This window comes from Lithohypha guttulata (genome assembly GCF_036872675.1).
Source record: "Lithohypha guttulata strain CCFEE 5908 chromosome Unknown scaffold_1, whole genome shotgun sequence".
NCBI lineage: Eukaryota > Fungi > Ascomycota > Eurotiomycetes > Chaetothyriales > Trichomeriaceae > Lithohypha > Lithohypha guttulata.
The window spans coordinates 1,966,926-1,987,038 of NW_027042750.1; the positions used below are offsets into that span (position 1 = coordinate 1,966,926).

The 20,113-nt window shown below is 49.2% G+C and overlaps 9 protein-coding genes across 9 annotated transcripts; 4 read left to right on the forward strand and 5 right to left on the reverse strand.

The window, feature by feature from the left end:
- Positions 1-92: 92 nt before the first annotated feature.
- LTR64_000712 (uncharacterized protein) lies at positions 93-1,370 on the reverse strand (the record flags this gene model as incomplete). The annotated part of the gene is made up of 1 exon (XM_064895095.1): positions 93-1,370. One exon carries the CDS (start codon positions 1,368-1,370, stop codon positions 93-95), a length of 1,278 nt encoding a protein of 425 aa, XP_064757782.1.
- A 521-nt stretch (positions 1,371-1,891) lies between these two features.
- Positions 1,892-3,402, reverse strand: LTR64_000713 (uncharacterized protein; the record flags this gene model as incomplete). Its single annotated transcript, XM_064895096.1, has 2 exons — positions 1,892-3,294; positions 3,357-3,402. 2 exons carry the CDS (start codon positions 3,400-3,402, stop codon positions 1,892-1,894), a joined length of 1,449 nt encoding a protein of 482 aa, XP_064757783.1.
- A 1,043-nt stretch (positions 3,403-4,445) lies between these two features.
- LTR64_000714 (uncharacterized protein) lies at positions 4,446-4,814 on the reverse strand (the record flags this gene model as incomplete). Its single annotated transcript, XM_064895097.1, has 1 exon — positions 4,446-4,814. The coding sequence occupies one exon, from the start codon at positions 4,812-4,814 to the stop codon at positions 4,446-4,448; it is 369 nt and encodes a 122-aa protein (XP_064757784.1).
- A 464-nt stretch (positions 4,815-5,278) lies between these two features.
- On the forward strand, positions 5,279-7,193 carry LTR64_000715 (uncharacterized protein; the record flags this gene model as incomplete). Its single annotated transcript, XM_064895098.1, has 3 exons — positions 5,279-5,876; positions 5,900-6,521; positions 6,563-7,193. The coding sequence occupies 3 exons, from the start codon at positions 5,279-5,281 to the stop codon at positions 7,191-7,193; spliced, it is 1,851 nt and encodes a 616-aa protein (XP_064757785.1).
- A 148-nt stretch (positions 7,194-7,341) lies between these two features.
- LTR64_000716 (uncharacterized protein) lies at positions 7,342-8,832 on the reverse strand (the record flags this gene model as incomplete). The annotated part of the gene is made up of 1 exon (XM_064895099.1): positions 7,342-8,832. The coding sequence occupies one exon, from the start codon at positions 8,830-8,832 to the stop codon at positions 7,342-7,344; it is 1,491 nt and encodes a 496-aa protein (XP_064757786.1).
- A 976-nt stretch (positions 8,833-9,808) lies between these two features.
- LTR64_000717 (uncharacterized protein) lies at positions 9,809-11,758 on the forward strand (the record flags this gene model as incomplete). The annotated part of the gene is made up of 2 exons (XM_064895100.1): positions 9,809-10,472; positions 10,545-11,758. 2 exons carry the CDS (start codon positions 9,809-9,811, stop codon positions 11,756-11,758), a joined length of 1,878 nt encoding a protein of 625 aa, XP_064757787.1.
- A 221-nt stretch (positions 11,759-11,979) lies between these two features.
- Positions 11,980-14,685, reverse strand: LTR64_000718 (uncharacterized protein; the record flags this gene model as incomplete). The annotated part of the gene is made up of 2 exons (XM_064895101.1): positions 11,980-14,429; positions 14,481-14,685. 2 exons carry the CDS (start codon positions 14,683-14,685, stop codon positions 11,980-11,982), a joined length of 2,655 nt encoding a protein of 884 aa, XP_064757788.1.
- A 574-nt stretch (positions 14,686-15,259) lies between these two features.
- On the forward strand, positions 15,260-16,435 carry CSK1 (mitogen-activated protein kinase; the record flags this gene model as incomplete). Its single annotated transcript, XM_064895102.1, has 2 exons — positions 15,260-15,755; positions 15,846-16,435. 2 exons carry the CDS (start codon positions 15,260-15,262, stop codon positions 16,433-16,435), a joined length of 1,086 nt encoding a protein of 361 aa, XP_064757789.1.
- A 1,211-nt stretch (positions 16,436-17,646) lies between these two features.
- On the forward strand, positions 17,647-19,585 carry LTR64_000720 (uncharacterized protein; the record flags this gene model as incomplete). Its single annotated transcript, XM_064895103.1, has 3 exons — positions 17,647-18,166; positions 18,218-18,999; positions 19,049-19,585. The coding sequence occupies 3 exons, from the start codon at positions 17,647-17,649 to the stop codon at positions 19,583-19,585; spliced, it is 1,839 nt and encodes a 612-aa protein (XP_064757790.1).
- Positions 19,586-20,113: the final 528 nt, after the last annotated feature.

Consider the following 20,113-nt stretch of genomic DNA (forward strand, 5'->3'; position numbering starts at 1 on the left):
AGAGCTGCAAATGTCTCTAAGTATGCTCTCTAAAGTTGAGATATGCCATACACGAATGCATTGCAGTAGGAGTTGCGCGAAACGGTGTGCTCTCACTGACTTAGCCCCTTCGACTCTAACTTGTCCATTTGCAGATCAAACGGCTTATCAACCTTCCCCGAGCTAGCTGCAGGCTTCTCTCTCTGCGTCAACTTGATGACCCACGCCATGATACTAAACACTGTTCGAAACAACCAGATCCCTAACCTCGTCTTAGGAACGACCAGCGCTGGCATATATCCACCGACCGGTATCTGCTGGCACTCCTCAACATATTCCCTTAACCTCTTCTCATACTTCTCGAAAGCGATCGTGCCCGAATCGCGAGAAATTTCTTGTGCTAATACCCAAGCGCCGATTATTGCGAGCTGGTTTCCTTGGCCTGTAAATGGAGTGGGGGCCCATGCTGCATCGCCGAGGAGTGCGACTCGACCTTTTGACCATGTCGGAAGCTTGATCTGGATGATTTCGTCGGAGTAAAAGTTGTCGGCTTTGAGCATTTGTTCGATGACGCGCTTTGATTCCCAGCCGCAATTGCTGAAAAGGTCGGCGAGGGCTTGTTTTTGTTTGGCACGGTCGCCTGTGGCGTTTGCTTCGTGGAGGGCAGGGACGTTGTTGTTCATGTGGATTAGGTAAGCTGATGTTTGTTTTGAGTGCTCTCCTGTCGGACGTAGCCACATGAATCGACGATTGGTGAAGTGGCATGCTTTGGAATCTGGCCAGTCGCGATCCTCCTTGGGAATGGAGAAGTATGCCACGTAGGCACCTAGGGGTTTATACCAATCGCGCGAGTCACCCATCACCATCTGTCTGGTCGTTGATCTCACGCCATCAGCACCGACGACGAGATCGAACTCTTCCCTCGACACATTCTCCTCCCCTCGCTTCTGAATCTCGACAACCACTTTCCCCTTCTCCTTCTCCGTCTCGACCATGCTCTTCACTGTACTCTCAAACCGATAATTCACATTCTCGAACGCATCAGCTGCCTTATACAAAACCTCTGTCAAATCACCACGCATCAACTCCAGCGCTCCCGTTGGGCTAAACCCCTGATTAACACCGACATACCCCCTCGACCTTGCCCGCTTGTCAACAAGTCGGAACCCCAGCTCCCCAGTCCGCAGTTGTTGGAGCTGGTCCATGATCTCCATTGCTTTGACGACTGTTAGCGCGGGCTCTTCGATCTTGAGGCCTTGTCCGAGTTTCTGATTCGCGCGAGAGCGTTCGAGGACCGTGATGGAAAATTTGGGGCTGTGTTTGGCGAGGAAGAAGGCAAGGACGGAGCCGGAGATGCCGGCGCCATTAACGAGGATTTTTGTGGGTGGCATTGTGAGGGCAGATATTGTTAGATTAGGCTGAGGGATGTCGAAGGATGATGAGTATGGTAGTGGTTTTATGTATTGTGAAATTCATGATTAGGGGAGCGTGACAGAGTAGCATATAAAGCCAGTAGCTACCAGACGAAGGACATGACCCATCTCATCTAGAGCGCTACACATGCAACGACCAGTGGCTGTCAAGCTGCTGCTAACCAGGCCATGCATCGAGCGCTGTATGTTCATCAACTTCAATACGATATGTCGGGTCCGAAACTCAAAACGAGCTTGTATTCGAAGCTTAGTTTTCGGAGCTTCGGTTATCGCTCACTTGCTCACGCTGTGGATACATGGATTGAGCTTGACATTTCTTACTCGCTGTTTCACCTTGCTTGATCTTAGTGACCTCGAAAGGCCTGGATTGTCGTTCGGTTTGACGTATTCGGGATAGATATTCACGCTAAGGTTGTTGTTAATATTAAAAAGATTAGTGAGTCCATCGAATTGCTGATAACGTGACTCATAGTATATCTCTATTGATTGTTTTCGACAAGACCCCATGCTCCTTTGCTGATACGCTTTCCAAAGTATTTGACTAAGAGACCTACCACAACTGGCCCTATGATCGTGTTCAATAAAATGGCCCAGATAGCTGTCAGAAATCCGGCCTCAGACACGTAAGATGTATCGTTGTAGCCAATCTGCACGATGAGAAGTCCAATCTCTCCACGTGCTACCATGGCGAAACCAAGGAGGAGCGCTGGCTCTAACGAACCACTCATTCGAGAGCCAGAATTCTTCTCGTCGGACCTGCTGTTGCTCGTTATAAGTTGTTTCTCATCATCTTTTGGAGTGCTGAAGAATTGCCATGCTAGAACCCAAGTGCCCACTAACAGCTTGCCAACGAGCATGACCAAGGTGTAGACGACACCTCTCCAGATAGCATCGCCTGTCCATAGGTCGAGGAAAGGTATTGCGAAGCCGATACTCGCAAAGAACAGAGGCCCTAACACATATTGGAGCGCGTCCAATAGATAGCATTCGAAGGTGTGAACGAAGGTAGGACTCTTGCTTTTCTCCTTCTCTCCTTGTTCTCTACTCAGAACGACGAACGGGCCTTCTGGGTGTTTGCTTGGTAGATAGGTCAAGAACGAACCTGCCAGGAAGGCGCCGAAGAGAACCGATGTACCCGCATATGCAGCGATCGAGACGAAAGCGCTGAGCACCAACGTCATCAGGATGATGTTCGAGAAATGGTCGTACTTCGCAAACCGTCGCTCTATGTATCGTCGAAAGAAGGGCGCAAACACCCATTTGGACAATACGGGCGTCAATATCGCCATGAGCGCGGATGCAAGGACTGGGCGACCGATTAACCAGCCAAGATTGGCCGAGCCTCCACCAGATAGTGATCCTAAATCGTGGATGACGCTCAACATGACGAGACCAGTGACATCGTCAATAACAGCCGCGCTCACGAGAACGGCGCCGACCCGAGTCTGAGAAAGATCGACCTCTTTAGAGGCGCCCGAGATGACGGCGAAAGTTGTCCCTAAGGATGTTGCAGAAAGTGCAGCTCCAATAATGAACGTTTCGACCGCTCCGTAGCCGAATCCCAAGTACAGCAACAGATAAGAGAATGAGATAGGAAGGATCACCCCTGTCGTTGCGCCACAAAGACTGAGCAAAAAATTGGCGCGTAGAAGGTCAAGTCGAGCTGTCAAACCTCCTTCGAATATAATTAGGATTAAACCGATATAGCCAAGGGCCAGAAAGGTTTCTTGCCATGCACTCGGGAGAATGTTGGCAAGTGGTACACCATAGATGATTCCCACCACGATTGACCCTATGATATTGGCGCGAATAATCTTGCTAGAGATATACTCGCCCAATGACAAGAAGGTGAAGAAGGAAACCGCGATTAAAATCTCGATAACTAAATGGACAAGTCAGCAAGATGGTTCGCCACTTATCATCGAAGCGCTCTTTGCGACGTACTGCCTAGTTCATGGTACTGAAGGAAATTGCCTGACTCGGACGCCATGCTCCAATGAACACAACAACGAAAATGGCAAGTTGTCGATACAGCTGCGAGACATCGTTTCTATACTATCAGATATCTTTTTCTGTCAGGGCGCGTCACTAGAAGCAGACTCTCCCGGGCGTCATAGGTTCTAGAATTTGCCATGCTGTCACTTTGCTCATCAGAATTACACAGGTACTGGAGTTGAAGTAGACTTTGCACCAGATTTTTGATTTCCGAGCTCCATAAAAAAGAGCACCTCCGTCTTACCGTCGTGTCCGGCATCTGAAAAAAGATCAAATGCCACAGCTAAGCGTCCTTTCCCATGAGCTTGATATCGATTTGGAGCGTGAATGTCAACACATACATTGACGGTGAATTTGTTGTGTCCACTGGCAGATTTCGTGCGTTAATGACGCGAAACAATTGCATGGCTCATTGAGGGTACACGAAACAGAACAGGCATGAATGGAAGTGGTTCGAGGCTCCACGTTTGATATTGTGGTTAAGCCACCACGTCATACCAAACCAACATCCCAATCCTGGTCGAGCTGCTTGTGTGGTCACTAATACCTAAGGGACCTATCGATGCTTGACGTTGCGGCAGCAAAACGTCGCTTCGAGTCTTGGTGGCAACCGTATCCTTATCGATTGCGAGGTCATTCGGACGAAGTACACCAATTTCTGGGGAAATCGCGGGGTTCTCAAATTGACCTGTTTGCAAGGTCGATTTTGATGCGAGTAAATTGGCAGTACAATCACGATTAACGTTAGGCTGAGCTGTTTGTAGTCGACCAAAGCTAGCATCTTTTAGGTCTATGTGACGCCCGGAGCTTACTTAGGCTATAGTAAACGACACGACTTCGACCATAGTATTGATGAATGGTATAGGTCTTTCCACCCGAGAATACTCAGCACAGCCCATAGGATAACAGGATGGTTCATCTAGCCTCTATGGATATAGAAATAGCGTTGCCAAAGTCCATTCACCTTCGTAGATGAGCCGTCTCCCTCCTTTTTGATCGTGACCAGCTATCAACAGCTTTTCTGGCAAGGTGACTACCTCACATCTCAACTCCGCCGATGGCTTCTCTATATTTCTGAGCTTGTGCCTTCTTGTCCGCTGCACTGACACCAACTTTCATGTCGAAGACGTAGGCAGCCTCGGCCTTTCTCGTAACCCAGGTGCCTTCTGGTGGAGCATCGCCCTGTTTCGTTGCAGGAACACCCCAGGCTTGTGCCAGTAGCTGCTTGTTGTTCTCATCGCGTGCTGACCAGCCAAACTCGTCATCCCACTTAATCTGCATTCCATCTTTGCGTTTGTAGACAGCAGATTTTGAGTTCTGCTCGCCGCTTATGAGCTCGAATACATGTGTCGGGCCTCCTGAGAGACTTTGAAGGCGGAAGGTGGGAGCGTCACCTGAGGAAGCCATGGCTGGTTCAAGCTATCGAGATTATGTGAGGTATGCTAGATTTATTGGTGTGACTTGAAAGTGAAGACAGAAAGTACAACGATTGACCTCATATTCTCTCAGCAAATGCGGGATGCAATCAGCTCCTGCCGATGTCGCCTGCGGGACCCTGAGCCGTTCACCTGGAAAGAGCAAAGAGCACTTCAAAAGTCGGACATGGAAGGTGGGACGAGGTGGACTCCCAGCTGCAGCTGCAGAGCCCAGAAGTGCCCATCGATACTGCTGATAGTAAGCGCCAATCAATACCAGTACTTTTGCTGCATGGCTGTGGCTCAGTCCTCACAACTGCGACAATGTTACTCGTCCCTATAGATTCTGACTCTTTACAGTACGTACAAACTTGCGGCAGATCACGCTCATCGCCAGAGATGACGCCGATCACCAAACCACGCTGCTCCTGCCATTCCGAACGCTCTGGCTGATCTATGGCTCTGGTCAAAGCATGGAAGACGTATGGGAACACAGAGATAGGAGGTCATGCGACGGTGCAGCTAGGCGACAAGCACACCCAGAACGACATCCATCTTGCTTCTGTGAACACACTCCAGATCTTTGCCATAAATAATGAGCTGGATTTGTCACAAATCGTCGATGCCGCTAGGAGAAAGCGCCTACGCGACACCGACGAACACGATGGAAGATGTAGCTGTCCTGCGAAACGTGCGCGCAAGGAGGACTTTCTCATGATAGGAAACGACACGACCAGAAAGGACTATGACCACAACATGAGTCTGGTGCCAGAAGCATTACCGACGGCACAACCCATAGATAAACAGGAATACCTGGAACTCGATTGTGTGGTATCTCAACTGCCAGATCACGATGGACTCGACGAAAACATCGAAGAGCTTCCCTATACGTCCAAGCAAGCGGTGGTGTTAGCTCAAGATCTGCAGCCGATACTGTCGCAGCAAACAAAGTCAACTTTGCAGGAAATATACCACCTAGCAACAGCTCGTGTCTCAGACAAACAACCTTCAACGGATCAGAAGCTACACTTTCCGAAACTGCTCGCAGATTTTGGTAAAGCCATGTATACGCCCTAGTTAAAAGAGTCCTACAATTTCATGCACCGCAGCAAGAGTTTGATGTCGCTCCGGTCAAGTGCCATGACACCCAGCTCACGACTAAGACTGCGAGCGGACCGCTACAGGATATGGCAGCGGCCTTCGTTGCCATATTGTCCTTCTTAGCATGCGACCATAATGGCAGTAACGACTCTTCGAAAGCGCTGATCTCAGCTCAAAATGGACGTAAGATACCTCTCACCGGAGCCCTCATTGCCTTTGCTGTGGCTCGATATTTGTGCTTTCCTCAAATGGCTCGAGCAATATCAGAGTTGAGCGGCGATTGTCTCGTCTTGGAGGATGCTTTTCGCGTCGAGCAAAGGATTCCAATGTCGCATTGTGAAAACTTCTCCCTGCTCAAGGCCCTGCTTACTCACCGCCTAGCAGGGTCTACTGCGGAAGCATTCTTAGACGCTACTCAATTCAACTTGGCCCTTGGAAGCCGTAGTGGGCCTCTTATCCACAATAACGACTGGTCAGTCAAAGGACGGATCACTAAGAAGCATCGTGTGGTCATGGCTGTTTATCTTAAGAAAAGTGATATCAAGTGTATGGACTGTCAGAGTGACCTAGTCATGAAAGATACCGGAGAGTTCTTTTGGTAAGGATGTGCTCCCACATTAACCATTCACTTGCTGACAGTAGAGGCTATCCATGTGGTCGGTACTTCCGAAATTGTGCATCGCTGAGCTATTTAGCTGCCTTTGCCAAGAAGAAACAGGCTACTAGGATACCAGCCTCTGCCCTGTCACTATCACAGCCGACTGGTGGCAAGGAGGGGTCGAGACCGAGTCCTAGAATTCAAGAAGTTGAAGAGGAGGAAGAAGATAGCTTTGACCTCGATGGTCTGAAGAACATCGACCTTCGAATACTGCCACGTCGTCCCGTAAAGCGACAGCCGATATCAGTCGAGAGTGAAGTCGAATCAACAAATCAAGCATCGAATTTAAGCGGTGACTGGTCCGAAACAGAAGTTGAACTCTTCTATGATGCGGTTGCTCGTGCTGGACTCGACTTCGATCAATTGGCTCAACTTTTCGGAACGAAAACTCCGTTGACGATCCACGAATACTTCACTCGCCTGATTAATAGTAGTAGAGAGGAGTTTCACAAAGTCGCAGACATCTCAAACAACCACATATTAGGAGAGCTGAAGCAGAGTCCACCTGGTAACGGATCTAGCAACAAGCGAGATGGTTTAGGAAGTTGTCGAGTTTGTATCAGCATGTCGAGAGTCCTTGTTGTGACGCAGATATTGGTAGTGGTTTGGTGAAGTAGTTGAGGAATTGGTAGAGGCACAAGTGTGAAGAGATGTGGTAGTGAGTGGCGTCGGTAGAGCAGGCATCAGGGGCACGAGAAGTCTGGTGGGCTCTTCTATTAAAACGCTGCAGCCAACTGTGGAAGTGTAAGAGGGTATTATCTCAGAACGAACTAATGTCCCAATCTCCAGGCTTTCGCGGACCAGGCAGGGAGCTCTTGTCACGTGCGATAAATTGACCAGATCCTTTCTTACCTTGCAAGCCTTCCCCTTCATGATCATATACAACTTCACCACGTAGGATCGTATACCGTGGCCACTGTGTCAGAACTTGTCCTTCATAGGGAGTGTAGTCACACCTGTGGTGCAGCATCGAGTTCGTCAGAGTGAACGGCGTCAGCGCGCCATCTTTGCCCTGAGACGGATACCAGATGACCAGATCAGCATCTGATACACCAGGTAGAATACTTCCTTTCTGAGGATATAGCCCGTATAGCTTGGCCGCATTGGTGCTCGTGACCTCGACGAACTTCTGCATTGACAGACGTCCAGCTGACAGCACAGTTGCGAGTCGTGTCTCAACTCCAGGTAGTCCGTTAGGAATGTGCGCGAATTTCCCATTAGGGTGTTCTACTGATAGAGTACTCTTCTTACCTATTTCCGTGTTCTCATAGTCAAATGGACAATGATCTGAGGACAGCACAGTGAATGTGCCGTTGGACAAGCCAAGCCAGATCGCGTCGTGGTCACCACTATTCTCTCGTGGTGGAGGCGAGCACACACACTTCGCACCTTCAAAACCGGGTTTGTCCAGGTCTTCCCGTGTCAAGAAGAGGTACTGCGGACACGTCTCAGCATAAACAGGCAAACCTCGTGTTTGAGCATTTCGCAGATGTGCTGCAGCTGAAGGTGAAGACACGTGAACGACTAGTATCGGTGCATCCATGAGTTCTGCAAGCATTATGGCACGATATGTTGCTTCTGTCTCCACGAGTTGCGGACGCGACGTTGCGTGATATTTTGGTGCTACCAGATTCAAAGCTTCCAACTTTTTCGTCATCCAATTTAGCACGTCACCATTCTCGGCATGGATCATAGTTGTGAAGCCTTCCTTGCGCGAGCTGTATAGAACATCAAGGACTTGATCATCACGTAGTTGTAACGCCTCGTATGTAAGATATATTTTCAGCGAAGAGATACCCTGCCTACGCAGCTCCGGGAACTCGGATAATGCTTTTTCGGAGGGATTGCCACAGAGCATGTGAAAGCTATAGTCAGCATAGCAATTCCCTCTAGCTCGCTCGTGAGTCTCCTTTAGCACTTTAAGAAGTGACCCCTCGGTCTTTGCTTGTGGCGCGAATGCCACAATCGTGGTCGTGCCTCCACATATCGCGGACCTTGTACCTGTTTCGAAATTATCAGAACTTCGCCCCTTGCCACCAAACAATGCAGGCTCTTCAAGGTGTACGTGTGTATCGACACCTCCAGGTGTGATATAGCCACCTTTAGCATTGATAACTTTCTTGGCAGTGTTCAGCAAGCCTTGAGGTGCGAGTATAGCAATTTTGCCATTCTTGATACCGATATCAAGTTTTGCTTCGTCGCTGGCTGTGACGACGATACCGTTCGTGATCAGTAGGTCAAGATCGTCCATTAGGTTAACCATAGATTAGTAGCTAATAACTTGGTGAGTGTGGATGTGATAAGACTTATTCCTGCTGTCGTTCTCGCATACCGGCAGCGGCAATCAGATCGGATATCTTCACACACCCAGATTGATAGATGACAGGGACACTTGGTCGAAAGCCGACGTTCGCCATCACTCACCGGATTGAGCTTATCAGCAAGAAGACAATCTCGACGGAGAACCGCGATACTTGTTGATAAGACATCGTTGCTGCAGCACGATGTGTTGGGCGATCTTCACCTGGTTGGTGTTGCTCGATCATTGATCTGACCAAAACTTCCAGACTGTCTTTCGATTGTGATTTGCAAGAGAGACGGTTCTGGTCGAGGTAGGTGCATCTCATCGGTAATGCGTCGAAACGCGCTAAGCCAGTAGCCAAAGTTTATACTACGGGTAAACAGAGAAACCTGGAACACGCGTTATCCATCCTCTCCTTCCTCAATTTCTACAGTGCTCCTGTATACACACACAGTCGATGCCAAACGTCTTCGATGTTCACATCTACACCCGAGCACGAGGCTATTGTGGCGAGGCTTAACGTCGACGAGAACACGATGACTTCTGGTCCATTGTTCATCTATAACGAGTTTCGTCTCACCAGTATATCTCATATGTTCCTTGTATACATTCCACGTGTCAGATAACTTGCTTATCCTGCTACACTGAAGTCGCTAGATAAGCTATTTGATCCCACGGATATGTTCACCAGTACACGCAAGATTATGATGCTCGTCTAGCAATGACTATTCGCGATGTGCTTGTATGTTATACAGCCCATTTCGGGTATGGAAGTTTGCATGACAACCAAGACCGGTTTGACATTGCTACATTTCAGCTTCAATGGTGTCTCTGTGAGGTGTGCTAACGAAGCAGTGATTTGACTTAATTCTTTAGGCACAGCTGGGCATACTACAAGGATCAGAACACATCTGGTGTCGATATCATGGCCGATTTCTCAAGCGAGACTCGATCCCTCACGGCTTCTTCCTCATCCTCGTCCATCCCATCACCAACCACATTTCCCGATATTCATAGCGATGTCCTCATCGTCGGTGCTGGCCCAGTCGGCCTCACTCTAGCCTACCAGCTTCGCCGCTTTTCTTTACACCCAGCACCCCAAACCAGCCCAACCAATGCACTACCAATCATTGCCCATATCGTTGAGAGGTATCCTAAGCCAGCACAACAAATGTTTGGGCGCGCTGTCACGTTCTGGCCTCGCAGTATGGAAATACTGGATCAATTAGGTTTAGCGGACGATGTCATGCAGCAATGTGTTGCAGTTCGTGAAAGCAGTGCCTACGACAAAGATGGAAAAGAAGTGTTTGGACGAGGCTGGAGCTTTGTGGAGCAAATCGCTCGGGATGGAGACACAAGGTTTGGTTTTGCGAGTGTCTTGAGGCAGAAGTTTGTCGAGCAGATCATGAGAGAGCATCTTCAGAAATATGGGGTTAGCGTAAACCAGGTAAGCGACAACAAAGATGGTGACTTTGATTCCGAGGACCTTGGACATGAATTTGTCGGCATGAACATCGACAACGACGTTGAGCTTGGCGATTACAAGATAACTGCAAAAGTCCGGGTGACAAGGAAGACGACAACCATTGGTGAGTATACCGTGAGGTGCAAGTACTTGATCGGATGCGACGGAAGTAGAACAATAGTACGGGGCGCTGCAGGAATTGAAAGCGTCGGCAGCAGAACGGAAGACAAATGGGTACGAATCGATGGTGTGCTTCGGAGTACAACGCATCCGAAATCACGGTCATATGGTGCCATTGAAAGTCCAATCTATGGGAACGTGCTCTGGATCCCTCTCGATCACGGCGCTACCAGGATCGGATTTGCTCTGAATGAGGAGCGGCAGAAATTGTACAAGGAATTGAATGAAGAGGCATATGTGGCTGAGGCCAAGCTGGCTATTGCACCAATCGAGATTGAGTATGAAAAGGTCGACTGGGCAAGTGTGTACAGTGTTGGGCAAAGAGTTGCAAAGACCTTCTCAGCACATGGCTGTGTCTTCCTAGCAGGCGACTCATGTCATACCCACAGCTCTGGAGCAGGGCAAGGCATGAATGCAGGCATGCACGATGCTAGCAATCTTGGCTGGAAACTAGCTCTAGTACTTCGAGGACTTGCAAGACCGGAATTGCTCGAAACCTACGATGCTGAACGACGACCTAACGCTGAAAGGCTCATCAAGTACGACGAAGACATCAGTGTCCTGGTTTCAGACCGATTGCTAGCGAGCTGGAACGGTGACCCTCACGAAGACCCTAACGTAGCTCTCGGCACGATCCTGCAGCAAGCCAAAGGCTTCAACACTGGCTTGACAATCGGATACGAGGCAAGCTTTGCAATAGAAGCTGAAAGGCATACCAATGGGAATCTTGGAAGTGTGATCCAGTATCAATCGACTGTGCCCGCAGCAGCAATAGCGGGCTATCGTGCCCCCGACGTCAAACTACAAAGACCTGCGATGTGGGATGAGATATGGTTGCAGAAACTGACTCCGAACATGGCAGTCTTCTATATCCTCGTCTTCGTGGGTTCCACACAAAATTACGCCGATTTTACAGAGCTGCATCGCACTTTCACAACAGCTTGTACAACAAACACTGCTGACAAGGGACTCGACAGTGAGCTAGTACTATACCTGACTATTTTGCCAGAGAAGCCACCGAGCGCATTCATGGCACTCGGCAGTGATCCACTAGGCGAAGTCTTCTATGACGAGAGTGGCAGTGCTCATGAACGTTATGGTGTTGGTGCTGAAGGTGGTCTGTTCGTGCTTAGACCTGATGGATGGATTGCATTGCGTGTTGAGAGTCTGCGAGACCCGGGACAAATATTTAAGCGAGTGAAACAGTATTTCAACAAGATCTTGGTTTGAAATTTCGACATGGACGATGCAGCGGCTTAGGACGACATCGATGTTCAGCAAACGACTGACGAGCAAGTGATTCGGGACTGTTGAGTACTTGATAGTGGGAGATGATGCCAATGTTATCTGGGATTTACAGGAATACTGCCTTGACGACAGAGACTATAAAGCAAGGGCGACAGCAGAGGCTCAAGTATGCTTCAGAGATAGACTGTCAGCATCGCTGTGTATCACAAAAGCACGATGTTCGCAGGCTGACATCCACTTTCCTTAGCAACTTTGATCAGATTGCCATACATATACGCAGGCACACAACAAGGACCAACGACTTCGTACTGATGCGGGAATCCGGACAACATGCGCTCCGACTCAGGATATTCACTCAACCTTGAGTGTCCACTTTCTAACTTTCGCAGCACAAAGGGCAATTTGGCACCAAGCAGGATGAAAATCCCATCACCAATCTTTGCAGCCCGTGGCACAAGGCAAGGCAACCCCTCAGCCTCTGTCTGCGCGCAGCGACGCAAGTGCGTCTGCTCGTCGAACTTCTGAGCCAGAATCTGACCATCCGTGAGGTATGAGAACATATGTCTGGCACTGGTAGTAGCTTCCCCCAGTGCACCTACGTCATCGAAGTAGATTGCTTCGACAAACAGAACGCCTGGCAGATCGTAATGTTGAGGCACGGCTTCTGTGGAACCTGATGCACCGAATTTCTCAGTGAAGTAGTCGAAGCATTCCTTCATGCCTATATCGCTTGTCGGTACTCGCCAATCTGGCGTCCAGGTTGGTAGGTCTGCGGAGTCTTTGTTACGGTGAGTACTGATTATGCACAGTATATCAAGGTTTCGATCACGGTTGATCATGTACTTGGCTAGATATTGGTAGATAGCGGATACTGATGCTGAGTAGTCAACGATTAACATATCAGCTTCTTCGTCAGGATTTCCGTCGTCGTTCGTGTTGGCTAGATCGCCATCAGCTTGCGCAGGGTTGGCTGCAGTTTCTTGAATCTGATTCCCAATAATCAGCTTGTCGAGCTTACCAGCCTTGAGAGGTACCTCAGCCATTCCTAGGACAGCATAAATCTTGTCTCGAGGATTAGTCGCTTCGTAGGCACGGCCTGCCATTAACAGCTCGAGCAATCCACCAGAGTGATAGTACCACAAACTTCGGATGTCTCCAAAAGTCTGCAGAAGAGCCTTGCCGGGCAACCATCCATTTTCTAGCCACTTGAAGGATTCGAGGAAGTTGACAGAGTAGGACTCAACATGGTGGTCAGCTGTTATCTCGATATTGGCATAATCCAACTTCCGACCGGTCCGTGGTAGACGCTTTTCCGATCGTCGCAACAGATTCCAGGAGAAAATATCCTTACCACAGTGCACTACGATATGCTTTGCGGACGACACCTCTTGCCTGACCCAAGTCCGACGAAAGTACGGTCGTCGATACATGGCAAGCTGAGCGAAGTAGATTTTCTGCAGGTTGAGCATGCATGCAGTCGGATGAGATCGTTTAAAAGTCAATTCTCGAGACCTTTCGTCGTCAAGGATACGCATCGTTGAGATAGCAAGACCACTGGACTCGGCCTCATCTCCGAGCCAGACGACTACAGAAGACGCTTCTTCGTAAATCGTCTTCATATGCTGCACTTGTCGAGACTTCTCCTCGTCGTCCGTCTGGTTGATGCAAACAGCGTCGATCCATAACATTCGAGGCTCTGCCTTATCTCGTAGGGAAAGGAGAGCATCGTGTAGATTTACAGTCACATGGAAGGCACGAGAGTTGAGTGAGATGGTTCGCAGGTTGTTCTGGGAGCCCCATGTGTATGAGAGTGCTTCATATTTACCTTGAGAAGCAACACTGTCGTGTACATCAGCTTTAGGCAGTGGCGCAGCCATGATAGAACATTGAACAAGCTCAGTCTTTTTGTCGCTAGGTTGCAGTTCTAGCAAGCGAAACTGGGTTTGGGACAATGGCTTATATTGGAACGGTTGCAGGTCAGTATCTTCCACATTATGCGCCTGCATCTCATCGATCAGCGGAGTTGTGTCAAGTGACCTAAGCCAGCACTCCTGGTCACATTCCAGAAGGCCACTCTTGTCGTCCAAATGCGAAATGGATATGTTTGAGTCGGAGGACGCGGAAGAAGCTGTTGAAGATCTTCGTGCGGCACGTGCGAACTCGCCGTCCTCGCTGGCCAGGTGCTTAAACATACGCTCAAGGCCACGTTGCCTAGCCGTTGGCTGTCCCAGATTTCGATCCTGGTTGAGCATGCCGAGATAGTTGGAGAACGTCCTCTGTGTTCGAGGATCGAGCTCAGGACCTTGATTGTAGCAATCATAGTCAATGTGACCGTCCATACCAAATGCATAGGAATGATCGGTAGGCGCCTTGTTCATGGCGTCCGACAAGATCGCTGCAACGTCTCGAGGGTTGGCAAGGTCAACATTGGCAAGCTCGTCGGTCGGCACAAAATTCCTGACAAGCGCTGCCAACCACTCCTTTTGAGGGTCAAATCGAGGTGTTCCACCCTCGAAATCCGGACGCCATTGACCTTTCGGAAAGCCATGTCTGTCGCACACGCTATCGACGAAGTCTCGCACCAAACGCTCATTATCGTGCACCGGTAGGGCCTCACCGTTGCCAGCACTAATGTTCTGCTCATCTTCGGTAGCTGGATACAAGTACATTTCTCCGGATGTAGTGATGATGAACTTGTACTTACCATCGACTATTTCACCAGGCCCATCACGAGTAAGCCATCTCACCTGCCCATCCACATCTACTGCCTGTCTTGCATTTGTGATGGCCGAACCTCTCTCGCTGAATTGAATGTCGGTCAGAGCATCGGAGGGTATACCTGGTCTAGTCGACGATTGAGATGGTTGGGATGCTGGTTGATCTGACAACCTTGGGTTCATCTCGTCCATGTTGCCGCACTCACCTTCGTCCGAGGAGCAGACGATGGTCCTGTCCTGTCGATTGCTTGTTTGATATACAAAGCTCGCTTATTTAGCGAAAGCTGCAACTCAAAAGGGCTGTCATATGTGGATTGATTGGAGGGATGGACGACGTCCTCCACTTAGCTGCTCCGACAAGTGAATCTGGCCAAGCCATAACTTCTTGGTACTGAATACCTCCCATACCACGGCTGGTCGCATTTGTAGGATACTTGTGTCATCATCGTGTACGTGCTAACGCAACGGGACGGATCCATGTGGTGAAAAAGACCCTGGTGTGCATCGTTGTGTAAAAATACGCTGAAGTAAGACGAAACCACGACTCGAAGAACGAGTTTATTGCATGTGGACATGTGTTTTAGAAAGCAGGTTGCTGTGATCGACCAGTGATATCACCGATATGGCGGCCATTACTTTTCGTGTTGCTGTAGGCTACGGTTGTGTAGGAGGAAAAGTAGTTTCCTCCCGCACTATTGTATAGCACGAATTGAGATATCCTCTTCGACATCACTCACCATGCGAAGCGTGAGGCAGAGCCATCGTTATGGGTCTAGAAGTCGTGTTCTCGAAGAGATTCGAGAATATCATGAAATTGACGAGTCATCTTGCCAAGCACGGTCGAGATACAGCACAAGCAAAAGCAGAAGCGATGCAGCTTGAAGGACAATTTCTCAATGCCGCAAGCTCGAATGATGACTATCAGCAACTCTGTGACGATTACGTCGATACGTATCGGATAGCCTCGTCTCCGTCTGACATCGACCCAGAAAGTCAGGCTCTACTAGAAGAGATATTTAACACGGAGGGCCCCACGATTGGCCGATATGAATGGGCCACGTTCCATGCTGAAGGAGTGACATCGACTGTGTACAAGGCCAAGAAGATAGACGATGAAGCAGAACAATCGATCGTGGCGTTAAAAGTTATGAATGCTGATCAGCTGCAACCACCACATAATGCTTACAGAGAAGTTCGTATCCTACAGAAAGCACGAGCTGACAGTATAGTACCCTTACTCGATTCATTCAAACAACCAGGCGGTAAGCTTGTCCTTATCTTTCCTTTCTTGCGACAAGATCTGGAGAATCTCCTCAGAACAGGTAATATCACCAGGAAACAATGCTCGATAGTTTTAGAAGGACTGTTAAGCGCCCTTTCGTATCTGCATGTTCAAGGCATCATACACCGAGACATCAAGCCTGCGAACGTTCTGCTCCGATCAATGGAAGGTCCGGTCTACCTGATTGATTTCGGTATAGCATGGGCAGAAGGTGATCCTGATTCTGAGATAGCTGAGCGAAAGATCACGGACGTTGGAACAACATGTTATCGACCACCAGAAATCCTGTTTGGTTGTCGTGGGTACGATGGTTCCCTTGATATGTGGGCTGCAGGCTGTGTAGTCGCAGAAATGGTGACAAATAATCACTATCAGCTGTTTGATGCTGGACCGTTGGGCAGTGAGCTGAGCCTCATCAAATCTATGTTCAGTACACTTGGAACACCGACAGAAGCAGATTGGCCATCAGCCAGCACATACCCCGACTGGGGAAAGGTCAATTTTCAGCAGTTTCCAGCAAAGAGCTGGAGAGAAATCTTGCCCACAGCATCGCATACAGCAATTGACTTTGTACGGAGGACGGTTTGTTATGAGAGCACGAGGAGGATGACAGCGCGAGAGGCTTTAGACCATCCACTCCGAAAGGAGTTTGAGAGCTAGAGGCAGGAGAACATGTGCAGAGGTCTCAATTGTAGACAGGCACTCAACAGGGAGCACCCATCGTAGAAACCAGGCTTATCGGCATGAACGTATCCTCCAAGTGCTTTATCTATGCTTGTTGAAAAGGCGAAGGAGAACGAGTGGATCAAGCCGTGTTTCAAGATGGATAGAATTGATCATAGTCAACGATGGACATTTGTGAATGTCGATAACGTAGCCATGAGAAATTGAGAATTCTGGCAACAACAACTTGAACTCGATTGACGAGACCTAGGATAACAACTGATTATGAAGCCTCACTCCTCTGAGACACGCACATGTTGCTGCAGAAGGAACACACTATACTCCGTGGTTTTGTGAGTTCATAGCAGATGCAACGGCCAAACCATAATCAGCCACACAGCCAGGTCACGATATGGCAAGTCTGGCATTCATCGACCACCGACAGTTCGAGATTCAGAGAGATAGGGGCAGTATACCCTGGTAAAGCATGAAATTGCTTTCCAGGTATTATAAGCGTATCTATCGTCTGTCTGCACATCTATTCCAGTATCTTGGAAAGTCGTCATCGCATACAAATATGGTGCCGGCGACTTTCGAGTAACGCTAATGACGATTGCATTACTGCTCATTGCGGCTGTTGAAATGAGTGATCAAAATCGACTTTCCGCAAGTCGTTGGTTGGAGATGAAGAACGAGCGTGGGTCAAGCTCATTTCAGGAGATCCACAGCTCAAACTCGAAATGGTTAGACGTAAGACTCTAATCTCGCCCAACTTCCAGGTACACCAATCACAAATCTTCGTGCCTGGATCTACAACACTCCTGGTGTGCCCTTTTCGAGACAACCTTCCAGTGTAGACTTTAGTGACAAGCTAACTACCTCGTCGTGCTTCTTGCTCTACGAAGCGCGACCTTCACTGTCTTTGTCACCTTCTTGTTCCCTGACTACAGGCTGCGCATGTAGTGTACCTCGAGTGCTCGTTGACCGTGCCAGTCTTTTAATTCTCTTCGAAGTCGAGCTGCTGTCTCTCGTTTATCAGCACTCACTTCAGCCACTCTTTTGTCACTAACGCCAGTCAATAATACTGTTCTAATTCAACTTTGGTGGTAGCACGACCCGACAATCTTCACGTTGTTTTGTCACCAGAATTTCCTCACAAATATTTCGAAGCATCGAACGCTGCGCACCTTCAAACCCGAGAATTTACGATGACCGGATCCTATTTTCATATCGCCGATAGCCACAAGGCTTTCCAGAACAAACATCCAATTCTGAACGGCATGGCGAAGCGAGACGATACCACTGTGATCGATGGAACTACCTATCTTGTCGCCTATACAACTCAAAGCCCGACCTTTACTGGAGTTCTGGGTGGATATACAACCGCCGGCGACAGCAACACCGCAAGCGCAGTCTCCAGCTCAGTCGCTCCTACTTCGATCGCTTCTACCTCGGCCGCTGCTACATCGCTCGCACTTACCTCGACACGACAGACTGCTGCTGCAACTTCACAAAGTGCCGCTTCAACTCCTGCTTCATCTGTAGCACCTGCCGAGACCTCGAACATTTTCTCTCAGATCCTGGCTTCGTCTTCAAATGCAGGAACTGGCGAGACACTCACACCATCGGCCTCAACTAATCGAGCGACATCCTCCTCTGCGACATTGAGTAGAGCCACTCCTTCCAGCTCTTCTGACTCATCCACCACATCGTCATCTGCCGACTTGGGTATGTCTACTGCAGGAAAAGCCGGACTAGCTGTTGGTATTATCATTGCAGTAGGCGCCGTCCTGGGCCTAATTCTCTTCCTGCTGAGTAAGAAGAAAAGGCAAGTAAAGGCGGAGCAAGCAAGACAGGACTCTGAGAAAAATGCCGCAATCGCAGCTGCAGCTGGTAAACCTGCACCCAGTGCACCCAGGTTGAGCCTGAGGCCAGCTTCATCATTCCTTCCGGAGTTCATGGGTGGCAACAGACCAAAGAGCCGGCTCAGTCAAAACATGCTTGGCGGTTCCACGAACGAGACGAAAGAGATGAGGGAGAAGTACCTCGCTGGTGGACAACAAGCAATTCCCATGACTGAAAAGTCCAACCCGACTGAAAACCCTTTCAGAGATCCGGATAATCCATTTGCTGACCCCGTTCGATCTGCTCCCGCGGTCGCTCCCATTACTGCCTCTGAAGCGAGACCACTTCATGCCCCTATCTCAATGCCAGAACCCGAAAGATCGCTTGCTCCAGCTCCTTTGACCATACGTGAGTCCACACACGACAATGACACAGACCGAATAGCCCATGTCGCTGCAAGTGCTGGCGCAATAGCCGCTGCTCGTGCCGCCACTCACAACAAGGAATCCTACCCAGAGCCAATTGAGATGCCAATTCCTCCTGTCAGTGCTGGCCCAGCACTTCAGCGTCAACGCTCCGATTCCTCGCCTGCTGCTTCACCTCCTGAAGGCAATGTATATCGGATTTTGATGGATTTCATACCTTCAATGGACGATGAACTCGAGCTTCGTGCTGGCCAAGTGATCAGGTTGCTCCACGAGTACGATGACGGATGGGTAGGTTGTAGATCAATCATGGTGAAACACGCGTTAACTTTTTATCCAGTGCCTCGCTCAGAAGCTCGACCGATCCCAACAAGGTGCAGTTCCACGAACCTGTCTTGCCGCAAAGCCATCGAAGCCCCGACCGGCTCCTGGTCAAGGCCCACGACCAATGGGCCCACCAGGTCCTAATGGTCGTCCCATGAGTCCTGCCATGCGAGGTCCTCCAAGTCGATCAATGTCTCCTGCAGGCATGGGCAGGTCTATGTCGCCCGGCCCTCGAGGTCGACCACCAATGGACAGATCAATGTCGCCTGGACCACGAAAGATGGGTCCGTCACCAAATGGTATGCGATCAATGAGTCCAGGTGCCTATAACCAACCTCCTCGACCCCTATCCCCTGGACCACGAGGGTCGAAGCAAAGGAGCATGTCTCCAGGTCCATATGGACCTAGCGGACGTCCTGCACCTATGGCTCCAAACCAGAGACGAAGAAGTAACTCTTCAAGTCAGACCGCACGAGAGGTGAGAGAGCGAAGAATGTCGCCTCCTGGACCTAGCCCTCTAAACACTGCTGCTGTTCCGGGAACAGCCATCTAAGACGTTTAAACTGGATGTTCCGTGTCTCGTCTCCGCCATGTGACGATATGAACTCATAGCCACAGAGATTGTTAGTTTTGGGTGGTGTCCAAACGAGCTTGTGCTGTAAGAGCAGGATCTACAGCCAACACATGGAATTATGGCACAGTATATTGCATACTAAAGGAGGCAAGTGCACATACAGTATAGAGCTTCCAAAAATGATGAGCATATAGTACTTCAAATACATTTATGATAAACTTCACTTTTACCGTGTAAAGGACGAGTCGTGTCATTCTCACTGTGATAAGCAGAAGAGGCACCCATAGTTGTTACGGTACCTAAGAACGGCAGCTGGAGAGTGACGGCGAAGACATGTAGTACTGTATGAGCTTATCACCGATTGTAGTCAGCTACCATTCAACAACTGAAATATCTACTTTGAAAGTATGAGCACCCTCTGGAAGACAATGCTCGTAATCAGGTCACTACGCATCAATCAACAAGTCTCGGTACCTGAAAACATCATCCAGAGCCACATGAAATCAG